Here is a 25150-nt window from a genome sequence, read left to right as displayed (position 1 = left end):
CTTTGTCACACAGTTTCTGATAGTAAACAGAATATTTTTGACTGTTGGTTGGACAAAACAAACAATATGAAGAGGTCAAACTGAGCTCTGGGAAACTGTGATGGACTTGTATCACCATTCTGTACATTTTATAAACATTTTAGGAATGATTAAGTGATTGACTGAGAGTTTAAATGTTCAGCACAAGACATGATGTCGTGACATGTTCATATAACACGTTCATATACTCTAGAGAGGATCGTATGTACAAGATGAGAACAGTATCAGTGGTCCCTCGCTGAGTTGTGCTGAGTTGTGCTGAGTTGTGCATGTGTGCTGCAGCTCTCTCTGAGGGTTTAGTCATTAAGAGATGAAGATAAGATGAAGACTTCTGCTTTAGTGAATGACTAGTGGATTATTGACTAAAACAAAGTCTTCCTGTTTTTTCTCATCTCTTTGTTTGATCGTGAGAACCATCAACAGTGTGAACGACTAAAGTCACACCCACACACGCTGATGGCAGCAAACTGTCCTACACTGTAAAGATCTTTGGATAGAAGTGCCATATAAATGCAGTCAAGTGACCAAATTATTTTGTTTAATTACAAAGGAGTTTTTTTGTTTAGCTTTTCAAATCACACACAATACAGCAGTTTGTTTACAAGTGTTTTCAGTGCAGCTGTGTGGTCCTCACCTGTGTTTGTATGACAGCAGTCTAAATGAACTGAAGCAGCGTTTTAAGGTGTGTCTTAAAACACCTTTGGGTCACCTACACTTGAAACAACAGTGCTGAAGACAGTGTTGGTGTGTTTTTGTTGTGTGTGTACGTGTGTGCATGTGTGTGTGTGGTCAGCTAGCTGTTTGTCGACTGTTTGTCAAGTCATGCCTAATGCATGAAGTCATGACTAAGCAGGTTCACAGGGCCTTCACACTTGTTGGTGTTAGGGGTGTTGCGACATCCACAATTTCACAGAAACATGTTTTCGTTGAACAGCATAAAAACCATGACGGACGTAGCCTCTGTGACGTCACCCACAGGTTTCTGAAGAGTGGTTGTGAAGCTCAGAGTCTGACTCCGCCTCTAACTCCCAGCTAATCCATAAATGGTCAAAGAGGAGGAGCGTGTGTGGAGCTGAGACTTCAGTTCATGCCGGTTTGTGGCAAGCATACGCTCGTCACTCAAAGAGGCCACGCCCTCAATTCTCCATAACCTTAGTCCTAAATAAAATGTAAACAGGTGAGTTATATAAACAGGTGTTTTTGTACCAGGCTGTAAACATGTTTATTTCTGCTGTAAAGTTGGACATTTTAACATGGGAGTCTATGGGGACTGACTCACTGTTGGAGCCAGACTCTAGTGGCCATTAGAGGAACTGCAGCTTGTCATACTTCGGTGTTGGCTTCATTTTTCAGCCCCTGATAAGGTTAGACATCCCTGCCTGACTGTCTGCCTGTACATATGTGTCAGTCTCAAAAGCAAATAATTTTCCTTAGAAGTAGTTCGTGTTTACTTGAAATATAACCAGGTTCAATGGAGAAAACCTTGTCTGGTTCTAGTTTAAGGAAATTTCATCTTTTGTGTTTATAACAACTGTAAAAATGAGAAAACAGTGCTAAAATTCAGGGTTCATTGACAGTTTATATTTTGTGAGTGATCTCTTTACCTAATGGGATTCGGTTTGATTTCACCTACTTTTCCAGTTGAATTATTTGTTTAATATATGATAACATGATGACAGTAAGGTTTTAATGTATTATGTATTATAACATAATATTGTATAGTTGACTGTTGTGTTGTATAGGGCTGAAGGGTGTTATGTAATTGCATTATACAGTAGAACATTGCACTCCACCCAGTAAAGGAAAGACAGAGATAAGCACTGAAATATAAAAAAAAGGTATTACTGTTTGGTTTATCTAAACAGTTAATAACAGATGACAGCAGTTACTCATTCATACTCAAACTGACACGCAGAAAAATGACCAGAATCGATGCCAAGCCAAGATTTAATTGGGGAAAAGGAAACACAACATTAGAGGATTTTCCAAAGCTTTACAGAGAACTAGAGTACAATGACATGAGTTCTGGAAATACTAAGGTTAAGTTTCTTTTATTGGTTTATTTAAAACAGTTTACAATAAGCAGTGTGTATCCATTCAGAGAAGTATTATCAGACACTTTTTAATATTAGATTTAAGCTGATTAAAACTAATACACTCTGCTGTAACTGAAAAAGAAGTTTGAGCTAATTTTGTAGAGCAATATTTTATATGACAGTTTCTCCTTTTGAAGATCTTGTTTGTCTTATTTCACCACAAGCTGTTACAACAAATTGTTTAAGGTGTGACGGAGCTCAACCATGCACTGTCTTATAAAACAAATATTAGTCATAAACAAAAAAATAATAATATTGCAATAATGGCATATGAGTTCATTTTTTATCCAGTAGGGTAAGAGCGCATTTGAACAGTTTGTGAAGTGGCTGTATTGTTGTTGTACAGGCCTTTGACCAGCAGGTAGCGCAATAAGACAGATGTGATAATATCAAATTGTGAGTGTTCATCACATCACATATGAAGATAAAGATACCAAAAAACAAAGTAACAGGGGCTCCAACTTTCAGGTCAAACTAAAGCCAAATAACAAATAACAAAATTATCACATTTACAAAATGAAATAGTACAATAATATAAGGGCGAGTAGAAGCACAATGAAATTAGACAGAAAGCAGAGATTATTTCTGTTGAGCATGAATTAATTAACAATCTTCAGTCGACATTACCAACACACTGGGCTACAGGTTCCTTGTCATTGAAGCAGTTAATGCATTGGAAATCTTTATTCTTTGGTTTGTAACAACGGAAAATGTTGTCGTGACCAACTTTAGATCTCCCTAGCTGTTTGAGGGCCTCTTCTGTTTCGTTTTTGTCGATGGGATCACCTTTACTGGTCTTGTCAAACACTTCGGAAAACACAAATGCAAACTGGTTCCAATTGGGGAAGACTTCATTAATCTTGGGTATGATGGAGTAGGGACCGTTCTCATTCATACAGTGTCTACCACATGGAGAATAGAAAGAGTAGAAGACTAGAAAATGATCATTAGCGTTGTTAACTAAGTTTTCCATGTTTTTCAAAACGCGTACCTCTGCATGAACATTTTTGTAAGGTCTTGCAGCAACCATCCTGCAGGCATCTACATACACTGAATTGTTGTCAAGTTTCTTACGAACAACGTCGGCTTTCTCAAACACCTCCTGCAGTGTGTTCAAGTCCTGGTCCTTTGGGATGTTCACAGCCACACCCACCTGGGTTTTTATATTGTACCTGCCAAAGGAAACGGACTAATTGAATATTACAGAGTATCATTACAGTATGAATACAAAGGTTGATGAATGAAGGTGGACATGCATGACAGACAGCAGTAGGTTGCAGAATGAGGAATGTCCTTAGTATTATCAGTGATTAACTTTTGTAGTCGGTATACACGTTTGAGCCACAGCTCGGTAGACAGGCTAAACATAAGAAGTTCAGAACCAACAATACCACCTGCTGCATCCATCATCCAACATTGTTTCACGGACTAGAAACAGAGTGACTCACCTGTTCATCATGAAGTTTACAATTTTTTTGAGGTCATCTTTGTCCACAGCAGTAGCACTGATTCCAGGAGACAGGAGGAAGGTCAGCACCACAGTCACCCAGCACAGGCCAGCCATCTGCACACAGATCAGGTTTAAGAACAGAGTGATTTTAACACAGGTCTAGGTTCTATATTAATACTGTGAAAGTATCAAAGCCTCAGTCCACAGAGAAATGCACACAGCCTGTATTCAGAAACTGAGCCTTAAAACCAGCCGTCAGGACTTCTGGAGCTTTGTGATGTCACAACAAAGCAGTCACCAAGCCCCGCCCACCTGGACCCACCATCCAAACCTTGCAGGATTTGGTTTCTCTGAGTGTTATTACCTAAAATTTGCTATATTTTTATTGGATCACTCAGAAAAGAGTCAGCCAATCAGAAGAGAGACTCAGAGCCTCCTCTCTTCTGATTGGCTCACTGACCTGTTGTTACTAGAGCTGCAGAGAGAAGCCTGAGAGAGGAGATGTAAAACTACACTGAGATGGTTTTTGGTTCTTAAAACCACAAATATATCTTCTTATGGTTCAACACTTCAAATAAGACATAGAAGAAGAAGAAAATATGGAGCTTTAATGGCGTATAAGACAAACTGTAAATATAAAAAAATATAAATCCTAAATAAATAGCTTAAGTTGACCGTCCTCAGCCCATTTAACACATAGGATGTGCACATAACAATAAGATGAATATTTCTACAAAGACCATTGAATAGATAACTCAACTTCATTCCTGTTGTCAGCAGGATGTGCTGGGTCTAACACCCTACAAAAATAAATATACACATTAATATTTTTATCTCCGGAAAAGTTTGGAAATTGTGTTTGTATAAATCCTGCTCAATAACTGACACAAAGGACATCTCCGTGTCCATTTAGAGTGTAAATGATCAGCTGATTGTACATATGATGTGATGATCAGACATTTCTTACATTATACACAGAGTGTCTTGAAGCTTTTGACTGTTAGTCATAAGAAAATCATCAATTTTAAGATGTAAACTTGTATTTTTCATTGTTTCCTGATGTTTTATAGACCAAACTCTCAATCAAGGAAATCCTCAGCAGATGAATCCATAAGGGAAATAATCGTTAGTTAAACTTTGCAGCTTTATTTCATGTACCTGATTTGGTAGAAGAAGATGTCTGATTGATGCTCTGAAGCCGATGAGTCCTCTTGGTTTCTTCTCAGTGTTTGGTGAAGGTGCTGCAGCAGTGAACAGTCTTAGGAAGAAGTAACTTTATTTTTATGGAGGACAGAGAGACAATGGCCTAACCAGTCCGATTACTCTCACAGTTGCTTTATACCCTTATTTGAACAAGTCTTCCAAAAAGGAGGAAGAGGAAGAGGAGAAGCCTCAACAAATATATTCAGTGTGAAAACACCCCACAGAGCAAATGTCTCTTAGAACAACTGTGTGTCACCCAGACTTGCAACAACAGTGCTGAGGACAGTGTTTGTTAGCAGGTTCACAGGTGTGTTGTGTTACAGGTGTTGCGACTCACACACTTTCACAGAAACATGATTCCATCACCCCCCCATTACACATTTTGAAATAAATTGCAGCACTTGGTGGATTTTTAATTAGCATCAACCTCCGGGGCTGAAAAAGGAAGTGCTAAAAGCTGCAGTTCCTCTAACAACCACTAGAGTCTGGCTCCAACAGTGAGTCAATCCACATAGACTCCCATGTTAAAATGTCCAACTTTACAGCAGAAATAAACATGTTTACAGCCTGATCCAAAAACAGTTTTGGTCTCTAGAGCTAATTTCCTCCTTTATGACACCTGTTTACATTTTATTAAGGACTAAAGTTATGGAGAATTGAGGGCGTAGCTAGTTTGAATGACAGGTGGGTAAACGTATGACCACAAACCGCATGACTGAAGTCTCAGCTCCACACACACTCCTCCTCTTTGTCCATTTTTGGATTAGCTGGGAGTTAGGGGGCAGAGTCAGACACTGCCAAGATGGCGACAGTGGACCAGCTCACTCTGAGCTTCAAAACTGCTCTTCAGAAACCTGTGGGTGAAGTCACGGAGGCTATTTCCATCTTTATTTACAGTCTATGGTCACAGCCATTGCTGCTACTGCAACTGTGGGCCAAATGACAATGACTGACTTCCCTTGGGCAGCTGTCCCATTCACCTCATGCCGTACCCTTGCTCCTTAGTAAAGGTGCTTGACTTACCTATAGAATCCAAAATGTTTGACCAACAACAGTGCTGTTTTTAAGGGTTTCACAAATGATGGACGAACACAACAGAACATATGCTGAGTCGAGCTTTAATTAGACAGAACAGAACATCAGATTTACACAAGTGTAGAGAACAATGAGGTGACGTAAATACATATTTAATTGATCGAGTAAAATGAAGTAAATATCAAAATGTTACTACTTGATTCTTTTTTTAAACAGAGCCCAAAAACAACAACAATTTCCTCATCACCTAATTGTTTTATTCAGGTGAATGTGCAAGACATACGACCAGTTACATTAAATTACCTGCAACTTCTGTAAAACTCAGAAAACGAGAAGCATTAAGCAACAGTTTTTAATGTGCTGTATTTATGCAGTTAATACCTGAAGGGAGTTATCTAACACAGTACCAAGTGATGCTGTAGCGATAAGCTAGTAGTATGAATCCCATCCTTTATCCCTAAGTTTGATTAACAATCTTCAGTCGACATTACCAACACACTGGGCTACAGGTTCCTTGTCATTGAAGCAGTTAATGCATTGGAAATCTTTATTCTTTGGTTTGTAACAACGGAAAATGTTGTCGTGACCAACTTTAGTGTTCCCCAGCTGTTTGAGGGACTCTACTGGTTCGTCTTTGTCGATGGGAACACCTTTACTGGTCTTGTCAAACACCTTGGAAAACACAAAGGCAAACTGGTCCCAATTGGGGAAGACTTCATTAATCTTGGGTATGATGCTGTTCCTGTTTTTCAAGTTTGTACATTTTGCACCACATGGGGAATAGAAAGTGTAGAAGACTAGAAAATTACCATCTCTACTCTTAACTAAGGGTTTCATGTTTTGCAAAACAAGTGCCTCGGCGTGATCAGTATACCACTCTTTAAAGTCAGGTTTTGCAACAACTACCCTGTTGTCACTGGTGTCATTTGGGTACACTGAGTCCTCTGAGAGCTTCTTCTTAACAGCGGCAGCAGTGGCTCTCTTAAAGACCTCTTCTAGGTAGTTCTGGTTCTGGGTTTTCACTGGGATGTTTACAGCCACACTGACCTGGGTTTTTATATTATACCTATTTGTCAAAGGAAACATACAAACAAATGTTAGAGGCTGTCAGAGAATACGATAAACAAAAGAGGTTAGCCTATATAAAGAAGTGTGTTTCCATTTTAAATGAAATGCGTTGTGTGATCTGATGTCATAAAAGGCATCAGTGTACTTTACAGGAGATAAATATATACACACACTTATATAAATACAGGGATTGACAGTGGATGCAGTGAAAAATAACAAAATTTTTTCAGAGACTAGAAACCAGTTAAAATCAAACTGACTCACCTGTTGATGGTGAAGTTTGTAATTTCTGCGAGTTGGTTCTTGTCCACAGCAGCAGAACTGTTTTCACCAGACAGGAGCAATGTCAGCGTCACAACCACCCAGCACAGGCCCGCCATCTGCACACACGTTGAGTTATTTATTTCTCTATTTCTCTATTATTTATTAATATTTTTCAAGGAATAGCATTCTGACTAAGTTCGTAAAAACAGGAATAATGAAAGTAGGACTGAGATGGGAAAAATGTGATCTCTCTGTTTCAAGCCTCATATTTTTTTTGGAAAAATCGACGTTCTAAAAAAACTATTTTTTTTTTAAGGTTCAGTCATTTGTCATTTATTTGTCTGTCTAATGACTTTTAATTCAGGATTTTCAATATGCTTCTGCGTCGGTGAAAGACTGCAACAAAAAAAAGACATGTTACCATGTTGACATTTTTCTGACAAAGTGCTTTTTCTCTTCTCAATCAAACAGCCCTTTAAGTGAGACCAGAATTAAATTTAGTTTTTTTATGCTACACAAACATGTTTTACAACACTGCCCTGTTTATATCATTTTATATCAAAATACTGATTTTTCATAGTGTGTCTTTTACCGTCTTTGGTGGGGAAAGATGTTTGATGGATTCTGTCCACACCGTCAGAGTCCGAGTGCTGCTGCTGTGGGTTCAAACTGAAGGAGGGAACATTTTTATAAGGAAGAGGGAAACCACAGCCAAACCCTCAGAGTGGCACCATGCCCTTATTTGAACTGTTAGATTTCCTCCTTTGAGTTTAGTTATAAATTAAGACACTTTAAAAGAAGAGGAAAAGGAAGGTGTTATTGAAATATATGCAAAGCTGTCCATGTGAATGTCACTGCAACCAAAGCTCCACATCTCACATATCCACCAAAAATATATTAGATAACATACAATGACTTAAAGGTTAAAGACACTTTAAAAGAAGAGGAAAAGGAAGGTGTCATTGAAATATATGCGATACTCACATATACATCAAAAATAACATACAATGACTTAAAGGTATAAAAATATGAAAAGTATAAATGTAGATATCCATGTGTTGTCTGATTATAAAGCAGGTACTGTGAAAATATTAAAGCGTCAGTCACCAAGCCCCGCCCACCTGGACCCACCCTCCAAACCTTACAGGATTTGGTTTCTCTGAGTGTTTACCTGATATCTACTCCTTTTAGCAACTTTCTTGCTAATTCCTCAGTTGTTTACATGTTTTTCAGATGTGCTAGTTACTTTAGCTTAGCAGTTAGCAATGCCCTCTCTCTGCTGCTCTCTCTTGCTCGGTGTGTCTTGGATCAACAAATGAGTGTGGTGTTGTTGTAACTTCAGTGTAGAGGATTGTGATCTTTATTACAACTTCAATGTTGTCGTGCACTTTTGGAGCCGGGCTCTAGTGGTCATTAGAGGAACTGCAGCTTTGGGTTCTTCAGTGTTGGCTTCATAGTTAAAACGGTCACTGTGTGTGTTATTTACCCTTAATCCATCTGCTTTCCTACTCACACTGAAATGTGTTTTCCTCGTCCTTGTGTACAAAGGGAACAACACCATCCTGTAGGACGGACCATTGACTGAGAGAATGATCATTTACCTCTGCAGCCTTTTATTCTGAAGGCTTGTTTCTTTAAGTGTTTTTATTTTTAATTAACTTTGTGTTTATTTATTTTGGCTCTTCACTCAGACTCAATACATTTACAATTGCTTTTCCTTTAACCCTGAAAAAAGCCTTTGAGGAGCTCTGCTCAAAAACCCAGTGTGGCTGTTCTTCATGACTTTCAGACTGAGGAGGGAGATTTCAACATAAACTAAAAATAAGAATTAAGGGCTGAGTCACCTCCCTGAAATGTGTAAAGCATGGAGACTTTACAGTAGATTAAATACACAAACATATTTTCTGTAGCAGCTGTGGTTTCAGTAACTGAGGACTTTGCACTCACACACAGTTATATGCTTCCGTCTTTACTAAAAGCATCATATCACCACGATCATGATCACAACATGATATACAGTGGTTGTTCATATCTTTGAAGCTGTGTAAGATTAGGAAAAACCTTCAGTGTGACACCAGGTCTTTATCTGGAGCGTCACAAGTGTTTCAGTGTATTCATGCAGACATGATATTTGTTACCATGGCTCCACAATGATGAACACACAGACACATGAGAGTGGATGCTGAGCCAAGCTTTAATTTAGAAAGAACAGAGACTTTTCTTTACAGAAGGACAGTGTATGATATTTATTGTATAATTCACATCAAACCTCTTTATTTTATTTAAAACAAACTATTCAATGTATTTATATTTAATCACACATTAGAGGACTATTGACAAAGTTGTTCCCAACCAATTCATGCTATTAATTTATATTTTTTTGTGAATATTATCTGAAAACAGTCTCATAGACGCAGGCGAGGATTTAAATGAAGCAACAAAAGCTGACAAGATAAGTGGCCTGTAGGCTAGACTGATTTCAGGAGCATACCTCAATCTAAGTACATCAGCACACTGAGCGAGGATACAAGGATAAACTGTGCATTTCCAGGCCAGAGTCAGACTCAAGACAACTGGTCGTTTAAATCTATCATGCTGCTGGTCGCCTTTATTGTGAAGGTCTGTCGGTCATATGTGTTGCATTCATTTGACAGACTCTTAAATCTAAAGCAAATTGCATTTTTTCCCAAATGCATCGAGAACAGTAAATGTGTAAATGTTTTTCTCTAGAGTTGTGGCAGTTTATGTCATATAAGCTGCAAGCGTTTGAAAACCAATTATAGGGAAATGCACAAATTAAACTTCTGTCACATTCATCCTCCAGAACCCCCAACTCCTCTGCCCCCGCTAACTCTTCTGTGATTACCCTTTCCCAACAACTGTCCACCCGTCTTCATCCTTCTCCCCTCTGCTTCTTTGTTTAGGCTCTTTATCTGAAACACAATAGTGTGTAACTCCACCATCAGTCGAGCAGCTGACACATTGCATCCGACCGCTTATGTAGTCACAACGGAAAATGTTCTTAAGACCGATTTTGCCTGAGGAAGTAAGGTTACGAAGAGATTGTTCTCGGATCGACTTAGTTGGTTTTTCACCAACTTTTGGGATGAAAAGCTTACTAAACACCACAGCATAATTATTCCACTTTGTAATCTGTTGTATGCTATTGAGAATACCCCCGTCACCTGGTTGAGTACATTTTTGGGGACACGGAGCGGCATAAACAAAGAATAGCATCAAATCCTTGAAGTTATCATTGTTTTTTATAGCCTTGAGGCCCTGTAGGGTGCGGTACTCTGCATGTTCATTTATATTATCAACTTTTTCAGGGCAATGTGTCTGAGTGAAATCATCTAATTTCAGATGTATGGCTCCTACCACCTTCGTGCCAGTGTAAACCTCACATTTCAACATAGCATTCTTCACTGCCACACCATTGTCAGGGCCTGCTGCGACATCATAAGAGTCCCCGCTCTTTGGGATGCTTACAGCCAGACTGAACATGGGTAATTCTCTGTCAGAGGAAACAGATGCACACAATGTTAACCATATGTCATTTAAAAAAGTATATTAATGTACAATAGAAAGTTAGATAGATGATAGAAGTATTGATTAAGTAAAACTTGTCTACTTCATTTACATGTTACTCAGGACATGTGTCATTTTCTCTTTTTGGAAATCAAATGGTTTGGATATTGTGAATTAAATAGCAGGGTTTTTATAGTCTTTTGTTTTTCTTTTTCTGTTCTTTGTCTTTGCTGTAACTTTAAGTGTTGTTTTGTAAAGTGCTATATAAGTAAAGTTTACATAAATCTTTGCTGACCTTTGATCATTGTTGGGTTTCGTATACCTGCCAAAGGAAACAGACACAGATGTTAGTGGGTATGTTTGATCGTACGACAGATGGAAGGAGGCACTGATCAAAGACTTTGATCATAGAAACTGTCTGAATAATAGAAAGAGACAATCAACATACAGAAAATATAAATTCATTCGATTAAACCAGTTCAGTTCTCTCAACAGAAAAAAGAGATGAAAGATTTGCTCCTCTTCAGATTACTAATCATTTGTTTGAAATATTCATGTTCAGGCCTTTAAGTTTCTCCCTCTACATTACAGAGAAAGTTGACTCACTTTTTCAGAACTTCTTGTACAATTGTTGCAAGTTGGTTCTGATCTATGTCCAAACTGTTTCCAGTAGACAGGAACACGGCCAGCGTCACAGCCATCCATCTCAGGCCGGCCATCTGAGTGTTTTTAACAACAGCATCACCACAGAGCATTAAAACAGGGAGAGTGATAATAATAATGATGATAACAGGTTGTAACTGGTTGTAGTTGTAGTTTTTTTTCTGTGAAGTTCAGCGAGATTATTAACAGTAAATGTAGAAAAAAATCTGTAAAATTTGCTGATTCTTGAGAAATTTGGCAAAGAGTCAAACAAAAAGTGAACAAATAAGGATCATGGGAGTTCTCACCTTCACCGCTGCTGCCGGCAGGATCTGAGACCTAAAACAGAAAAGACATGAGCAACAATAAACGTCAAAAGTATCATCCCTTTATAATGAGCTTTATAATAAGAGATGGGGGGACAAAATCTACAGTTCTCATTCTGTGGGAAAATCTTGGACAAGGGTTGCAACTATTGAGTATTTTCATTATCGATCAAATTGATGATTACTTTTTCAGATTATTATTTTGTCTATAATGTAAAAATGTCCATCACAGTTTCCTTCACAGCATCAAATGTTCAAAAACAACTCAAACCAATCAAAATATTTTTATCCAAAAAACATACACATTTTCTATTATTAGACTAATAAGAAGAAATGTCAAACTCAATGAGGAAACACTGGGCTGGAGACATGGTTGTTGTTGCCTGAGGATGATGTCAATCGAGGGAAATTCAGTGTGTCATCCTCTAATTGCCAATTGTGGCTGCAAGTTCACTTTGTTCTTTGCTCAGCAAAAGTTATATGGTCTAGCTTTAATAAACTTTTCTTGAACTGCAAGCCTTTGACTTTTTTGCAAGATTTGGGGTCTAATGAGATTTAGTACAGGACCTCAATTAATGTCTGTAATTAACAAAGCAAACAAATCTTTTGTTATTTGTGAATTAAGTCTTAATGTTTCTATTGTTTATAGTCTAATCTTTATTCAAAATGTGATCATCAGTCTTGAGATATCAGAGCTAAAAGAACAATTACATTTTCCTCCTCTTTGTCACTCTTTGATGTTGTAACAAATACATTTATCAAAAGCTACTAAATTTCCATTGCGCTGTTTTTATAAGGAAATCTGGTTGTATCTCTCTCTCTCTCTCTGTCTCTCTCTCTCTCTCTCTCTCTAGATATATATAACTTTGTATATCTCACCTGTGTAATGAAGAACAGGTGTGAGACGGATGATCTGAAGCTGTTGACTCCCTCGCTGGGAAGAAATGTGTGAACACTGTGGAGGAAAGGGCTTTTTAATGAAGCAGAGTGAGACCGTGCCCAAAGCTTTACTGTGGCGTCATCACTTTATCTTTACATTCAAATTCCGTCCGTTGAATATAATTTAAGGTAAAATGTATTGTCAGTGCAGGGAGACAGTGTCCTTTCAGCAGACCCTCCCTTTCTCCATGTCATATGTGACACTACAGTCGAGTCTCTACATCTAACAAATGAGTAAAATCACTAGAAATGATGGTGAAAAAGAAAAGAAAAGGAATTAATATATTTTAGTGAAGTGAAGTTGTGAGACAAACAGACAGAATAGTAACTACAATGATGAATTATAAGGCACGTTGCAACACCGGTCAGGTTTAGGCACAAAGTGGACTTTGTTGAGGTTAGAGAAACCTTTGTGATTTTCTATCAGCGTTCTTTAACCGACCAGACGCTGCAGTCAATTGTTAGTATTGATAAGCTGAAGAAGCTTCTTTTCATTTGGTTCAGTGTGTTTGTAATAATTCATGTCAGCTACAAGAAGCGTGGTGGACTCATTTTAATGAGGAGCAGACCACTGGTGCACACCTCAGCACTTCAGTCTGATCACAGGACACTCTCCAGGATTCGGTCTTCAGTATTGCTCAGTTATATTAGTGGTTATCAACAAGCGTCAAATCCTAGTCGTAATCATTGAGGCACTTCATATTTGTTTAAATGGCCCTATAAATGTTTACTCATTGATGGACGTGAACTACTGCTGCTTAATCGAAATATAATCAAAACCCCAATATGGCCAAGTGCAATATCCAAATCACAGGAGCTGCAATTTATTTTGGATAAAGGTAAAATGTGTCACAACATTGGTGTGCATTGTAGACCCAACAAAAATCCCATCATTCTTAAATTTCCTTCAGTGAAAATGAAATGCAAAAACAACCATTCCGACTGAAATCGCAATATCTGCCAAAATAATATAATATGATTTCTTTTGCACATTGTGCATCCTTGATGTGAACTGAGAGCGAGGTGAAGGAAATAATCATTGCTTACAATGATGTTTAAAGAAAACAGGAGTCACCAAAGGTTTTTCCCTTCCAATTTAATTTCAGTCACTGGTTTTCAGGCAATAATAAATGTGGTCATATTAAAATTGGGAATCATCAAGCTGTCATACCACTTGATCAAAGTAAATAGGCTTTGCAGACTCAAAGTACAGGTCTAACAAATACAGGTAGCTCTTAGCCACAGTAACCTGAGTGTCGGCTGGATGGTGTCCTGTCGTCTTGTGAAGACTTACTGTCATGTGTTGCAGAGCAGTGACATGGAAATACATTTTACAAGCTTCACCAGTAAAGTGCTGGTCTGCAGTTTGAATTAGGGAGATAAGCCAAACGGTGAGTGTAGCGCCTTGCTATTATCTATTGAAAAAGACAATAGAGAAACGTTAATAAATTACAGAGACACTGAAGCAGGGCTTGTCCACGACCTGTTATTTAACAGGGGAATAAAGATAACATAAAATTTTATTTCATCCCATTAAATGATACAGAAGTCACTCACTGAAATTCAAACTAAACTCACCTTTACAATATAGATTGTAAACCCACTCGTTTTAAAAGCGTTAGTCTGTCAGCTCTTGTGTTTTATACCAGAATAGAACATAACACTTAAAGGATATGTTTGGAGTTTCAGATGCCTGGATCTACTAACAGAGTTAGTGATCACTGAATCATTCACCCTGTTAATGATCATTATCCTCATCTGTAATCACACACCACTTTTCAAAGCCCAAGTTACTGTGTGTCTCACACACTGCAGCAAATTAAAAGCATGAATTATAAACATTGGTTCTTTAAATTTCTATATTGCCAACAAAAAGGCCTGTCTGTTTCTGGGTGAGTATACAACTCTTTATTGCTCTTATGTCGCCCCCCCCCTCCCACTGAAGATCGCATCCAGCGTCTGTTTAGTCTGCACTGGTTCCCCCCAGGGATGTGTGATCTCCCCACTGCTCTTCTCTCTACTAATCACTCTATGCCAATTTTAACAGATGATAGTAGAAATATTTGACACACAGACAAACCAGAGTTGATGCTGAGCCAAGCTTTAATCAGAAAAAACAAAACATCTCAGAAGCGTAAAGTAACAGGGTAATAATGATAAAAACACAAATGCATTTGAGAATTTAAGAAAATGAAATGATCTTGAAAAACATTTTTAGTAGAAAAACTTCTTTATCCTCAGCAAATTAAAGGTAAGAAATTGATTTAGTAGCATAATCAATAGTGGTATTGAAATTTCAGGTTTACATGGTGGTTACATCAATCATCATCTTTTTCAACATCTGTTGGATGGATTGCAGAATTTTAATTTGTCTGATGTTTTGATTTATGACCAAATTCCTGCAAAACAAATGATTAGCCCATCAGCGTCAGCAGTTAGCTGCACAGCTAACATGCTAACCTATGATGGTGAAGAAAGTAAACATAGCATTTTCATTGTGAGCACGTTAGATGCTGAACCTACCCACCCTCTCTACCCATTCTACTGGATCATCCTCTACCACTCCAACCCCCTTTACCACTCCAACCTCCTCTACCACTCCTACCTCCTTTACCACTCCAACCCCCTTTACCACTCCTACCTCCTTTACCACTCCTACCTCCTTTACCACTCCTTCCTCCTTTACCCCTCCTACCTCCTGTAACACTCCTACCTCCTTTACCACTCCAACCCCCTTTACCACTCCCACCTCCTTTACCACTCCTACCTCCTTTACCACTCCTTCCTCCTTTACCACTCCTACCTCCTTTACCACTCCTACCTCCTGTAACACTCCCACCTCCTTTACCACTCCTACCTCCTTTACCACTCCTACCTCCTTTAACACTCTCACCTCCTTTACCACTCCCTCCTCCTGTAACACTCTCACCTCCTTTACCACTCCTTCCTCCTTTACCACTCCAACCTCCTGTAACACTCTCACCTCCTTTACCACTCCTTCCTCCTTTACCACTCCAACCTCCTGTAACACTCTCACCTCCTTTACCACTCCTTCCTCCTTTACCACTCCTACCTCCTTTACCACTCCTTCCTCCTTTACCACTCCTACCTCCTTTACCACTCCTACCTCCTTTACCACTCCTACCTCCTTTACCACTCCTACCTCCTTTACCACTCCTTCCTCCTTTACCACTCCTTCCTCCTTTACCACTCCTACCTCCTGTAACACTCCAAACTTCTGTATCACTCCCACCTTCTGTATCACTCTCACCTCTAACACTCCCACCTCCTCTATCACTCTCACCTCCTGTAACACTCCCACCTCCTCTTTCACTCTCACCTCTAACACTCCCACCTCCTCTCACACTCCCACCTCCTCTAACACTCCGACCTCCTCTATCACTCTCACCTCCTGTATCACTTCCACCTCCTCTATCACTCTCACCTCCTCTAACACTCCGACCTCCTCTATCACTCTCACCTCCTCTAACAGTCCCACCTCCTCTATCACTCTCACCTCTATCACTCTCACCTCCTCTCTCACTCTCACCTCTATCACTCCCACCTCCTCTATCACTCTCACCTCTATCACTCCCACCTCCTGTAACACTCCCACCTCCTGTAACACTCTCACCTCCTGTAACATCAGAAATGCAGTAGTGAGCAACTCCATTACCACTGGAGCATACGCTGCATTGCATCTGATTAGCTTGTTTATCACAACGGAATATGTTGTTTAGACCAATTTGACCTCGGGTACCTTGGTACGTCCCGAGTTGCTGAAGGGCGCCACTACGCTGCTCGTCAGTATTTCCTGGACCAATTTTGGGCTTGAATATTTTAGAAAACACAACTGCGTAACTGTCCCATTCCAGAATTTGATTCAACCTTTGGAGAATATTATATTTATGCCTGCGGCTTGTACATTTTTCCACACATGGGGAGGCATAAACATAGAAAAGCAGAAAATCATTATCATTACGTGTGTTGAGCAGGTTGTTTAAGTGGTCTACGACACGTGACTCTGCGTGATCATCTCCTCCCGTGTCGTGTCTCTGAACTTTGGCTGCAACCACCCGGCTGCCGGTGTACACATCACCGTTGTTCATCGTATTCTTCACATTGTTGGCAGGATCACTTGTGAATACTTGATTAAGGATTTCATTAATGTTCTGGTTCTGGTTCTGGTTCTGGTTCTGGTTCTGGTTCTGGTTCTGGTTCTGGTTCTGGTTCTGGTATTTCGGGATACTTACAGCCAGACTGAACATGCCTTGTACTCTATACCTGCAAAAGGAAAAAAACAGAACATGCTACCATGTATCGTACCACACCATGTACATACAGAACACAATACAGTGTAGGTTGTGTGATATATGAACGTGTAAGGCAGTAACTTCAGTTGTAGAGTAAAGAAAAGTTATCAGATGAATGCACATTGAAACCTAGATGATGATCATGGTATGATGACATGCATAAAAAATAAAATGACCACCACTGAGCTCTCAATGCTTCAACAAAGTATTGGAGCCTAAAGTGCAGTTACATAAACTGACCACTAAGTGGCAGCCTTGCACCATTTACTCTGTGACTAATGCAGCATGCCTCTGTGTTTGTCTCTGCAAAGTTCTTAAGCTTCTTCCCTGTAAAATATCAGTTTTCTTAAACTGTATTTCATAAAACAACAAATAAAGACCTGGATAATTTGCTTAACCTTGTGTGTATTGGGGGAAATCAGTCTGAATTAGGTAATATTTCTGAGTTGTTGACAGCAAGACTGAGCAAAACTCTTGTTGAAGTGCGGATTCAAAATAACATGTACTTCTGCTGGTTGTACTCTCAGCCTCGCTTCATTATTGTTCACTCTGATATCTATACCCCCCATCAAATGCAGCCCCTCCTGATGTGCCCATGGTGGTCTTAACAGTAAATGATTCAGTAGTTGACTCACCTTCTCAAGATGCCGTTTACAATTTGTGGAAGCCTGCCGTTGTAATCATCAGCCAAACTGTTTTTAGGAACAGACAGGAGGAAGGCCAGCATCACAGCCATCCAGCACAGGCCAGCCATCTGAACAGAGTTTATTAGAGTCAGTCATAAATGTCAATAATAATGTTGCAATGTACAATTATAATATATGTAATCCTCCATTTCCTTTGTGCAATGCATTGCGTAACACTAGTGCAACGTCAACCACAAGCAGTTTTTTTTCTTAGTATGCATACTGACTGTAGAGCTACGGAAGCCCTGAAAGGCAAGATTTGTTTTTTCTAAGTTTGTTTTCTCATCTGTATTAACAACCACTGAGATGCAAGTGTTTTGTTTTTTGTTTTTTTTTTTGAAGGAAGAAAAGAAAAATAGAAAAAGGATTTTTAATTTCTCCATGCATTTTAAATACAAAGTGAATATACAGTGTTTTAGCAAGTTTAGTAACATTACCGTTCCTTCTTTTGACTAGATATTTTATTTTAATCAGCAGAGGCTTTCTGCCAGAAACACGTTAGGAAGTCAGGTGAGATAGTATCAATGTTTATTGATTTAGTTAACTACTATTCTTTTTAGTTTTTTCTTTATTTTTATTTTTTGTTTCAAAGCTTTCATCCAGAAAGCCTTGAAGACGCACCTCTCCAGGTCTGGTAAAGAGCGCTCTCGTTCTCTGCTCAGCACAAAAAAAGGAAACTTGACTCGCCTCTCTGGGTTGTTTTCACAGATAAAAAAAACTATCCTGGCAAAAAACATATTTTCACTTGCCTTTCAGGGCCTCCGTATAGACCTGAGCATACTTTGAGTTACTTTTCCAGTGTAACCACATTACATCCTCAGAACCTGCTCAGTCTTAAGTAGTAAGAGGTTTATGACGCAGCTTAATTGTGGCTGGCGGTGAAACAGCTCTCTTGATTTCTTGTACAACCTGTACAGAAACATTATACATACATATACATACATGCTATATTCACCCAACTGTCCACCATGATTGAATGTGTACGGTAGATGGCTACTCATTGACTGCCACTGAATATGGCTTCCCAAATCAAATTCAAGTCACTAATCCTGCCTTCAGAATAACTTTTTTGTCTGCACCATCTACTTATACTCAATCATACAGCCTCATGCTCCTTCTCAGCCACTGTGTTCCTCCAAGGAATGTTTGTGTCCTTTTGTTTTTGCCTGAATATGATGTCTATAAAGCAACTGACTCTGAGTATGTCCTCATCCTCATCCAAAAGCTATATACTCTTTCCTTAATAACCTTTGCTTGAACTGCGAACTTTTGAAATATTTACAAGATATCAGGACTAATGCAACTTTAGTATAAATCCAGTAAGTAAATCCATATTTATAAAGCAAACAAGTAACCTTAATTCAAACCTGTTTTCAAGTTCAAGCACAACCTTTAAACACCACACTGACAATTTCACGTTTCACAACATCGTAAAAAGCAAACAAAATGAAGGATTTTTGCTGCAGGGTGTTAAACCAGAGTCAATTAATTTACCTTTAAATTGTGAAAAAAAAGTGTGAAAATCTTTTACCTGCCTTGGGGGAGGAAGACGTCTAACAGATGCTGTTGACTTGGATTTCTTCTCAGTGCGAGTTGCTGTCACAGTGATTGCAGTTAGAAGGAAACAACATTTTTATAGAGGAGAGTTTGACCATGGCCAAACCCTGAGACTGGCACCCTGCCCTTATTTGACCGTGTCACAAAGAAATAATGAAGAAGGAAGAAGATGTAAAAGGAAGTTGAACACACACTGTAGCATTTGTGTTGTCACGTAGCCTTGACCCATGACCTTTGCAGGCTTGTTGTTGACTGATGCAGAGGTTATCAAAGGGCCTTTTTTACTAAAAATCGTTGTGATTGATCATTTGTTGCAGCTTTCTCCTGCGGTGTTCCCCAAAGCTCCATCATAGGTCCTATTTTATTTTCCCTTACAATTGCTATTGTGCCAAAACACAGCTATACTCTGTAAAACTGAACCTTCAGTCTTGTTTACCTTATCTTAAGGACATGAAATGCTGGATGGCCAAATATTTCTTAATCTTAATATTGCTTCTGAAGATTGAACTTGGGGTGTAGCAGATTTCTTGAGGCCTCTATTTTCAAATGTTCACAAATGTGGTGTATGGGTGTAATTGCTGACTTTGCTTTAAAATTTAACAAGCAAGTTTTGTAATTATTAGTAGTTTTCTCTCTCCTCACGCTCTGTAGACAGTCTTGCATTCTTTTATTATTTTTTTTACTTTATCTGATGTGATCAGTCTTTTTGATTAAAAGAGAAGCAAGTTTAACAAAAGACACTAAAAGAAACTCAAACCAACAGCAATTTTTTCCTATTAAAACAAAGCAAAAGCACTGAGCACTAGATATGATTTTAATATTTTTACACATCTACACTCAAGCTCTTGAAGAGTGTAGGACATTCGTGTCTCTGTATAGCTCAGTTTTAGACCAAGCAGTAAACACGTTACCAATAGGTAGCTGCAATTGTAAAAGTCAGATGTAGCCTATATGTCAAAAAGAATGTACCCTCGTTCAACAGCCTACGACCAAAAACTGCTTCAGTGGACAACAGTGTCAGTGGTCCCTCGCTGAGTTGTGCATGTGTGCTGCAGCTCTCTCTGAGGGTTTAGTCATTAAGAGATGAAGATAAGATGAAGACTTCTGCTTTAGTGAATGACTAGTGGATTAGCGACTAAAACAAAATCTTCCTGTTTTTATCTCACCTCCTCGTTTGATCGTGAGAACCATCAACAGTGTGAACGACTAAAGTCACACCCACACACGATGATGGCAGCAAACTGTCCTACACTGTAAAGATCTTTGCACCAGTTTGTTTGAGCCAAGTTGTGCAGTTATTAGTAAGTGGATTTATGGAGGTTAATTTGTGATGGATATCAGTGATAATGATATCCTCTCAAAAGGAAAACTCACTGAATCTGATTTGATTTGACAGAGTTGTGACTTTAAGAAGGATGACAAGTTTTGAAGAGTTTTTCATTACTTTAATTATTACCTCAATTAGCTGTGTGTCACAGCCAGTGTTGTAACTGCAACTGTGGACCAAACTACTATGACTAACTTCCTGTGTGTGCCTGTCCCATTTGCCTTTGCCCCACACCCTGGGTCTCTCTCGCCATGCCCCCCAGCAAAGGTGCTTGACTTACCTATAGAATCCAAACTGTCTGGACAGACAACAGTGCTGTTTTTAAGGGTTTGACAAATGATGGACGAACACAACAGAACAGATGCTGAGTGGAGCTTTAATTAGACTGAACAGAACATCAGGTTTACACAAGTGTAGAGAACAATGAGGTGACGTAAATACATATTTAATTGATCGAGTAAAATGAAGTAAATATCAAAATGTTACTACTTGATTCTTTTTTTAAACAGAGCCCAAAAACAACAACAATTTCCTCATCACCTAATTGTTTTATTCAGGTGAATGTGCAAGACATACGACCAGTTACATTAAATTACCTGCAACTTCTGTAAAACTCAGAAAACAAGAAGCATTAAGATGAATATTTCTACTATGGATTGGGTCAAAACATCTGAGCAACAGTTTTTAATGTGCTGTATTTATGCGGTTAATACCTGAAGGGAGTTATCTAATACGGTACCAAGTGATGCTGTAGCGATAAGACAGTGTTATGAATAGAAAGCAGATTACTCTTTTGGCCATACATGATATTCAATGAATCTCTTTATTCTTAAAAGCAGTTTGAATAATTTAGTGGATCCTTGTGTGTTTAATAAAAGGTTGTAATAATCTGTTTAACCTGTGGTGTCTAGAATTTCTCTACTCCATGACATCTATTTTTCAGTTCCATCTTGTGGCAAAGTTACAGACGGACGACAAATTAAATGAAAAACAAACATGGTTGGCCACGCGGTGGCCCAACACCTTCCTAGGTGTCTTAATAAGGTGTTGGGCTGCCACAACAGCTTCGGTGTTCCTTGTCATTGATTCTCAAGTTCTACTTGTGGGCTGAACACCAGCACAAAAGATATTTGGTGTTTTGATGATGGTGGTGGAAAGCGCCGTCTAACATGTTGGCCCAGATGTGGTGACTGTGAAGGCCATAGTATATGAGTCACATCATTAATTGACCCCTCCTGCCCTGTGGATGGAGGCATTGTCATCCAGTTCTTCCATTCATTTTTTTTTTTTAAGATTTTCCTTTAATTTATCACCCGTCTGTAAGTGTCATTAACAACCTTCAATTAATATTTCAGTAAAGTCTTGCAGCAACCGCCCTGCTGTCATCTAAATACACAAATGATTAATTTTTAAGTAAATCATCTTTCATCATGGGAAATTCTTTCTCAAAGGCCTCCTTTAACATATTTAAGTTCTCCTTTGAGATTTTTTGAGTCCTCTTGATCGGCATTGTTCTTTTATACTTGCCAAAGGAAATGTACATCAAATGTTACAGAGTATCATTACAGTATAAATACAAAGCTTGATGAATGTTATCTCTCCTTACATCTGATCTCAGAACAGCGTTCTGTCCTATAAAGGATATGTTGCCTGTTTGAATTCATCATGTAATTTGAAAATTTGAAAAAGTATTTCAGAGGTAAATTTCAGGAGTGGAGCGGCTCAGGACACATCAAAGATTTTGCATGTGGATAGAATGACTGGATTTCCTCTGGAAAAAGGGGAAATAATTTCTGTGGCAGTAAACACTATAAAATAGGACCAGGGTCAGTAGATATTACAATAAAATTACTGTACATGTCATTTCCTAACTTAAAAAAGTGGATTTAGTGTTGCGTTTGTCACTGATTTTCAATGAGTGCACTCATGCTCAACTCTCACCTTCAGGAATAGTGCTCACAGGTATGTTAGTCTCAAACACTGGAAAAGATGAGATGAAAGTTAAGCTGCACTCCAGTCACATGGAGCTACAGTTGTAATGCTCTTTGGACTAGTACGAAGAATTCACATCATCATCCGTCTTTCATGCTGTAACCAATACATTTATCAAAAGCTACTAAATTTCCATTGCGCTGTTTTTATAAGGAAATCTGGTTGTATATCTATATCTTTGTATATCTCACCTGTGTAATGAAGAACAGGTGTGAGACGGATGATCTGAAGCTGTCGACTCCCTCGGGGTTCCTTTCAGTGCTGGGAAGAAATGTGTGAACACTGTGGAGGAAAGGGCTTTTTATGAAGCAGAGTGAGACCGTGCCCAAAGCTTTACTGTGGCGTCATCACTTTATCTTTACATTCAAATTCCGTCCGTTGAATATAATTTAAGGTAAAATGTATTATCAGTGCAGGGAGACAGTGTCCTTTCAGCAGACCCTCCCTTTCTCCATGTCATATGTGACACTACAGTCGAGTCTCTACATCTAACAAATGAGTAAAATCACTAGAAATGATGGTGAAAAAGAAAAGAAAAGGAATTAATATATTTTAGTGAAGTGAAGTTGTGAGACAAACAGACAGAATAGTAACTACAATGATGAATTATAAGGCACGTTGCAACACCGGTCAGGTTTAGGCACAAAGTGGACTTTGTTGAGGTTAGAGAAACCTTTGTGATTTTCTATCAGCGTTGTTTAACCGACCAGACGCTGCAGTCAATTGTTAGTATTGATAAGCTGAAGAAGCTTCTTTTCATTTGGTTCAGTGTGTTTGTAATAATTCATGTCAGCTACAAGAAGCGTGGTGGACTCATTTTAATGAGGAGCAGACCACTGGTGCACACCTCAGCACTTCAGTCTGATCACAGGACACTCTCCAGGATTCGGTCTTCAGTATTGCTCAGTTATATTAGTGGTTATCAACGAGCGTCAAATCCTAGTCGTAATCATTGAGGCACTTAATATTTGTTTAAATCGCCCTACAAATGTTTACTCATTGATGGACGTGAACTACTGCTGCTTAATCGAAATATAATCAAAACCCCAATATGGCCAAGTGCAATATCCAAATCACAGGAGCTGCAATTTATTTTGGATAAAGGTAAAATGTGTCACAACATTGGTGTGCATTGTAGACCCAACAAAAATCCATCATTCTTAAATTTCCTTCAGTGAAAATGAAATGCAAAAACAACCATTCCGACTGAAATCGCAATATCTGCCAAAATAATATAATATGATTTCTTTTGCACATCGTGCATCCTTAATGTGAACTGAGAGCGAGGTGAAGGAAATAATGCCCACAATAATGTTTAAAGAAAACAGGAGTCACCAAAGTTTTCTCTCCTTTCCTAACATTAATCAATTTAATTTAAGTCACTGGTTTTCAGGCAATAATTATTATTCAAATAAAGAATCATACCGCTGTCATACCACTTGATCAAAGTAAACTGGCTTTGCAGACTCAAAGTACAGGTCTAACAAGCACAGGTAGCTCTTAGCTGTGGCTCTTCTCTGCAGTGGGCCAACCGTCAGTCATGTTGAGGGGGCGGAGCCCACTTGACGGTGTCCTGTCCTGCTGCTAGTCGTAGCTCCTGCAGAGTCTTACTGTTATGTGTGGCAGAGCCGTGACATGGAAATACATTTTACAAGCCTCAGAGATAAAGTACTGGTCTGCAGTTTGACAGATTAGCCGAACGCTGAGTGTAGCGCTCTGCCGTTACCTGACATGTCAAAAATATTCAAATTCATGCAAAAATACAATAGAGAAACGATAACAACACAGTGTGAATTACACAGACACTGAAGCTTTTATCTAACAGAGAATAAAAAGGATAACATTAAATTAAACTTCATCCCATTAAATGACAGAGAGATGCGCAAATTTCTTCATGGAACCCACATAGAAACACGTCAATAGCTCAAAGCCACTCACTGAAATTCAAACTAAACTCACCTTTACAACATAGATTGTAAACCCACTCGTTTTAAAAGTGTTAGTCAGTCAGCTCTTGTGTTTTATACCAGAATAGAACATAACACTTAAAGGATATGTTTGGAGTTTCAGATGCCCGGATCTACTAACAGAGAGTTAGTGATCACTGAATCATTCACCCTATTAATGATCATTATCCTCATCTGTAATCACACACCACTTTTCAAAGCCCAAGTTACTGTGTGTCTCACACACTGCAGCAAATTAAAAGCATGAATTATAAATGTTGGTTCTTTAAATTTCTATATTGCCAACAAAAAGGCCTGTCTGTTTGCGGGTGAGTATACAACTCTTTATTGCTCTTATGTCGCCCCCCCCCTCCCACTGAAGATCGCATCCAGCGTCTGTTTAGTCTGCACTGGTTCCCCCCAGGGATGTGTGATCTCCCCACTGCTCTTCTCTCTACTAATCACTCTATGCCAATTTTAACAGATGATAGTAGAAATATTTGACACACAGACAAACCAGAGTTGATGCTGAGCCAAGCTTTAATCAGAAAAAACAAAACATCTCAGAAGCGTAAAGTAACAGGGTAATAATGATAAAAACACAAATGCATTTGAGAATTTAAGAAAATGAAATGATCTTGAAAAACATTTTTAGTAGAAAAACTTCTTTATCCTCAGCAAATTAAAGGTAAGAAAACTGATTGATTTAGTTGCATAATCAATAGTGGTATTGAAATTT

General features: G+C 38.7%; 3 protein-coding genes across 3 annotated transcripts; all 3 read right to left on the bottom strand.

Annotated features, from left to right (window-relative positions):
* Positions 1-1978: 1978 nt before the first annotated feature.
* Positions 1979-4918, bottom strand: LOC111232967. Its single transcript, XM_022760685.1, has 3 exons — positions 4744-4918; positions 3584-3699; positions 1979-3307 (listed from the first exon to the last, which is right to left on the bottom strand). The coding sequence occupies exons 2-3, from the start codon at positions 3697-3699 to the stop codon at positions 2749-2751; spliced, it is 675 nt and encodes a 224-aa protein (XP_022616406.1). The 5' UTR covers positions 4744-4918; the 3' UTR covers positions 1979-2748.
* Positions 4919-9330: 4412 nt separating this feature from the next.
* Positions 9331-11392, bottom strand: LOC111232966. Its single transcript, XM_022760684.1, has 3 exons — positions 11290-11392; positions 10979-11005; positions 9331-10669 (listed from the first exon to the last, which is right to left on the bottom strand). Exons 1-3 carry the CDS (start codon positions 11382-11384, stop codon positions 10018-10020), a joined length of 774 nt encoding a protein of 257 aa, XP_022616405.1. The 5' UTR covers positions 11385-11392; the 3' UTR covers positions 9331-10017.
* A 3704-nt stretch (positions 11393-15096) lies between these two features.
* Positions 15097-19181, bottom strand: LOC111232915. Its single transcript, XM_022760613.1, has 4 exons — positions 19121-19181; positions 17539-17657; positions 16141-16874; positions 15097-15923 (listed from the first exon to the last, which is right to left on the bottom strand). The coding sequence occupies exons 2-4, from the start codon at positions 17655-17657 to the stop codon at positions 15097-15099; spliced, it is 1680 nt and encodes a 559-aa protein (XP_022616334.1). The 5' UTR covers positions 19121-19181.
* Positions 19182-25150: the final 5969 nt, after the last annotated feature.

Source organism: Seriola dumerili, unplaced genomic scaffold, assembly GCF_002260705.1.
Source record: "Seriola dumerili isolate Sdu_G_001 unplaced genomic scaffold, Sdu_1.0 BDQW01000349.1, whole genome shotgun sequence".
Taxonomy (NCBI): Eukaryota; Metazoa; Chordata; class Actinopteri; order Carangiformes; family Carangidae; genus Seriola; species Seriola dumerili.
Note: the sequence above shows the minus strand (reverse complement) of the source record. Positions and strands in the feature narration are given on the sequence as shown.

What these genes read in the sequence shown, in the direction of transcription:
- LOC111232966 (XM_022760684.1), bottom strand. Translation starts at nt 11,384, where the DNA reads ATGGCTGTGACGCTGGCCGTGTTCCTGTCTACTGGAAACAGTTTGGAC. An exon ending in GTACAAGAAGTTCTGAAAAA is followed by an intron (nt 11,006 to 11,289) that starts GTGAGTCAACTT and finishes TTCCTTTGGCAG; the next exon opens with GTATACGAAACCCAACAATG. An exon ending in AAACCCAACAATGATCAAAG is followed by an intron (nt 10,670 to 10,978) that starts GTCAGCAAAGAT and finishes TTCCTCTGACAG; the next exon opens with AGAATTACCCATGTTCAGTC.
- LOC111232915 (XM_022760613.1), bottom strand. Translation starts at nt 17,657, where the DNA reads ATGGCTGGCCTGTGCTGGATGGCTGTGATGCTGGCCTTCCTCCTGTCT. An exon ending in GTAAACGGCATCTTGAGAAG is followed by an intron (nt 16,875 to 17,538) that starts GTGAGTCAACTA and finishes TTCCTTTTGCAG; the next exon opens with GTATAGAGTACAAGGCATGT. An exon ending in AGGAGGTGGGAGTGATAGAG is followed by an intron (nt 15,924 to 16,140) that starts GTGAGAGTGAGA and finishes TAGAGGTGAGAG; the next exon opens with TGAAAGAGGAGGTGGGAGTG.
- LOC111232967 (XM_022760685.1), bottom strand. Translation starts at nt 3,699, where the DNA reads ATGGCTGGCCTGTGCTGGGTGACTGTGGTGCTGACCTTCCTCCTGTCT. An exon ending in GTAAACTTCATGATGAACAG is followed by an intron (nt 3,308 to 3,583) that starts GTGAGTCACTCT and finishes TTCCTTTGGCAG; the next exon opens with GTACAATATAAAAACCCAGG.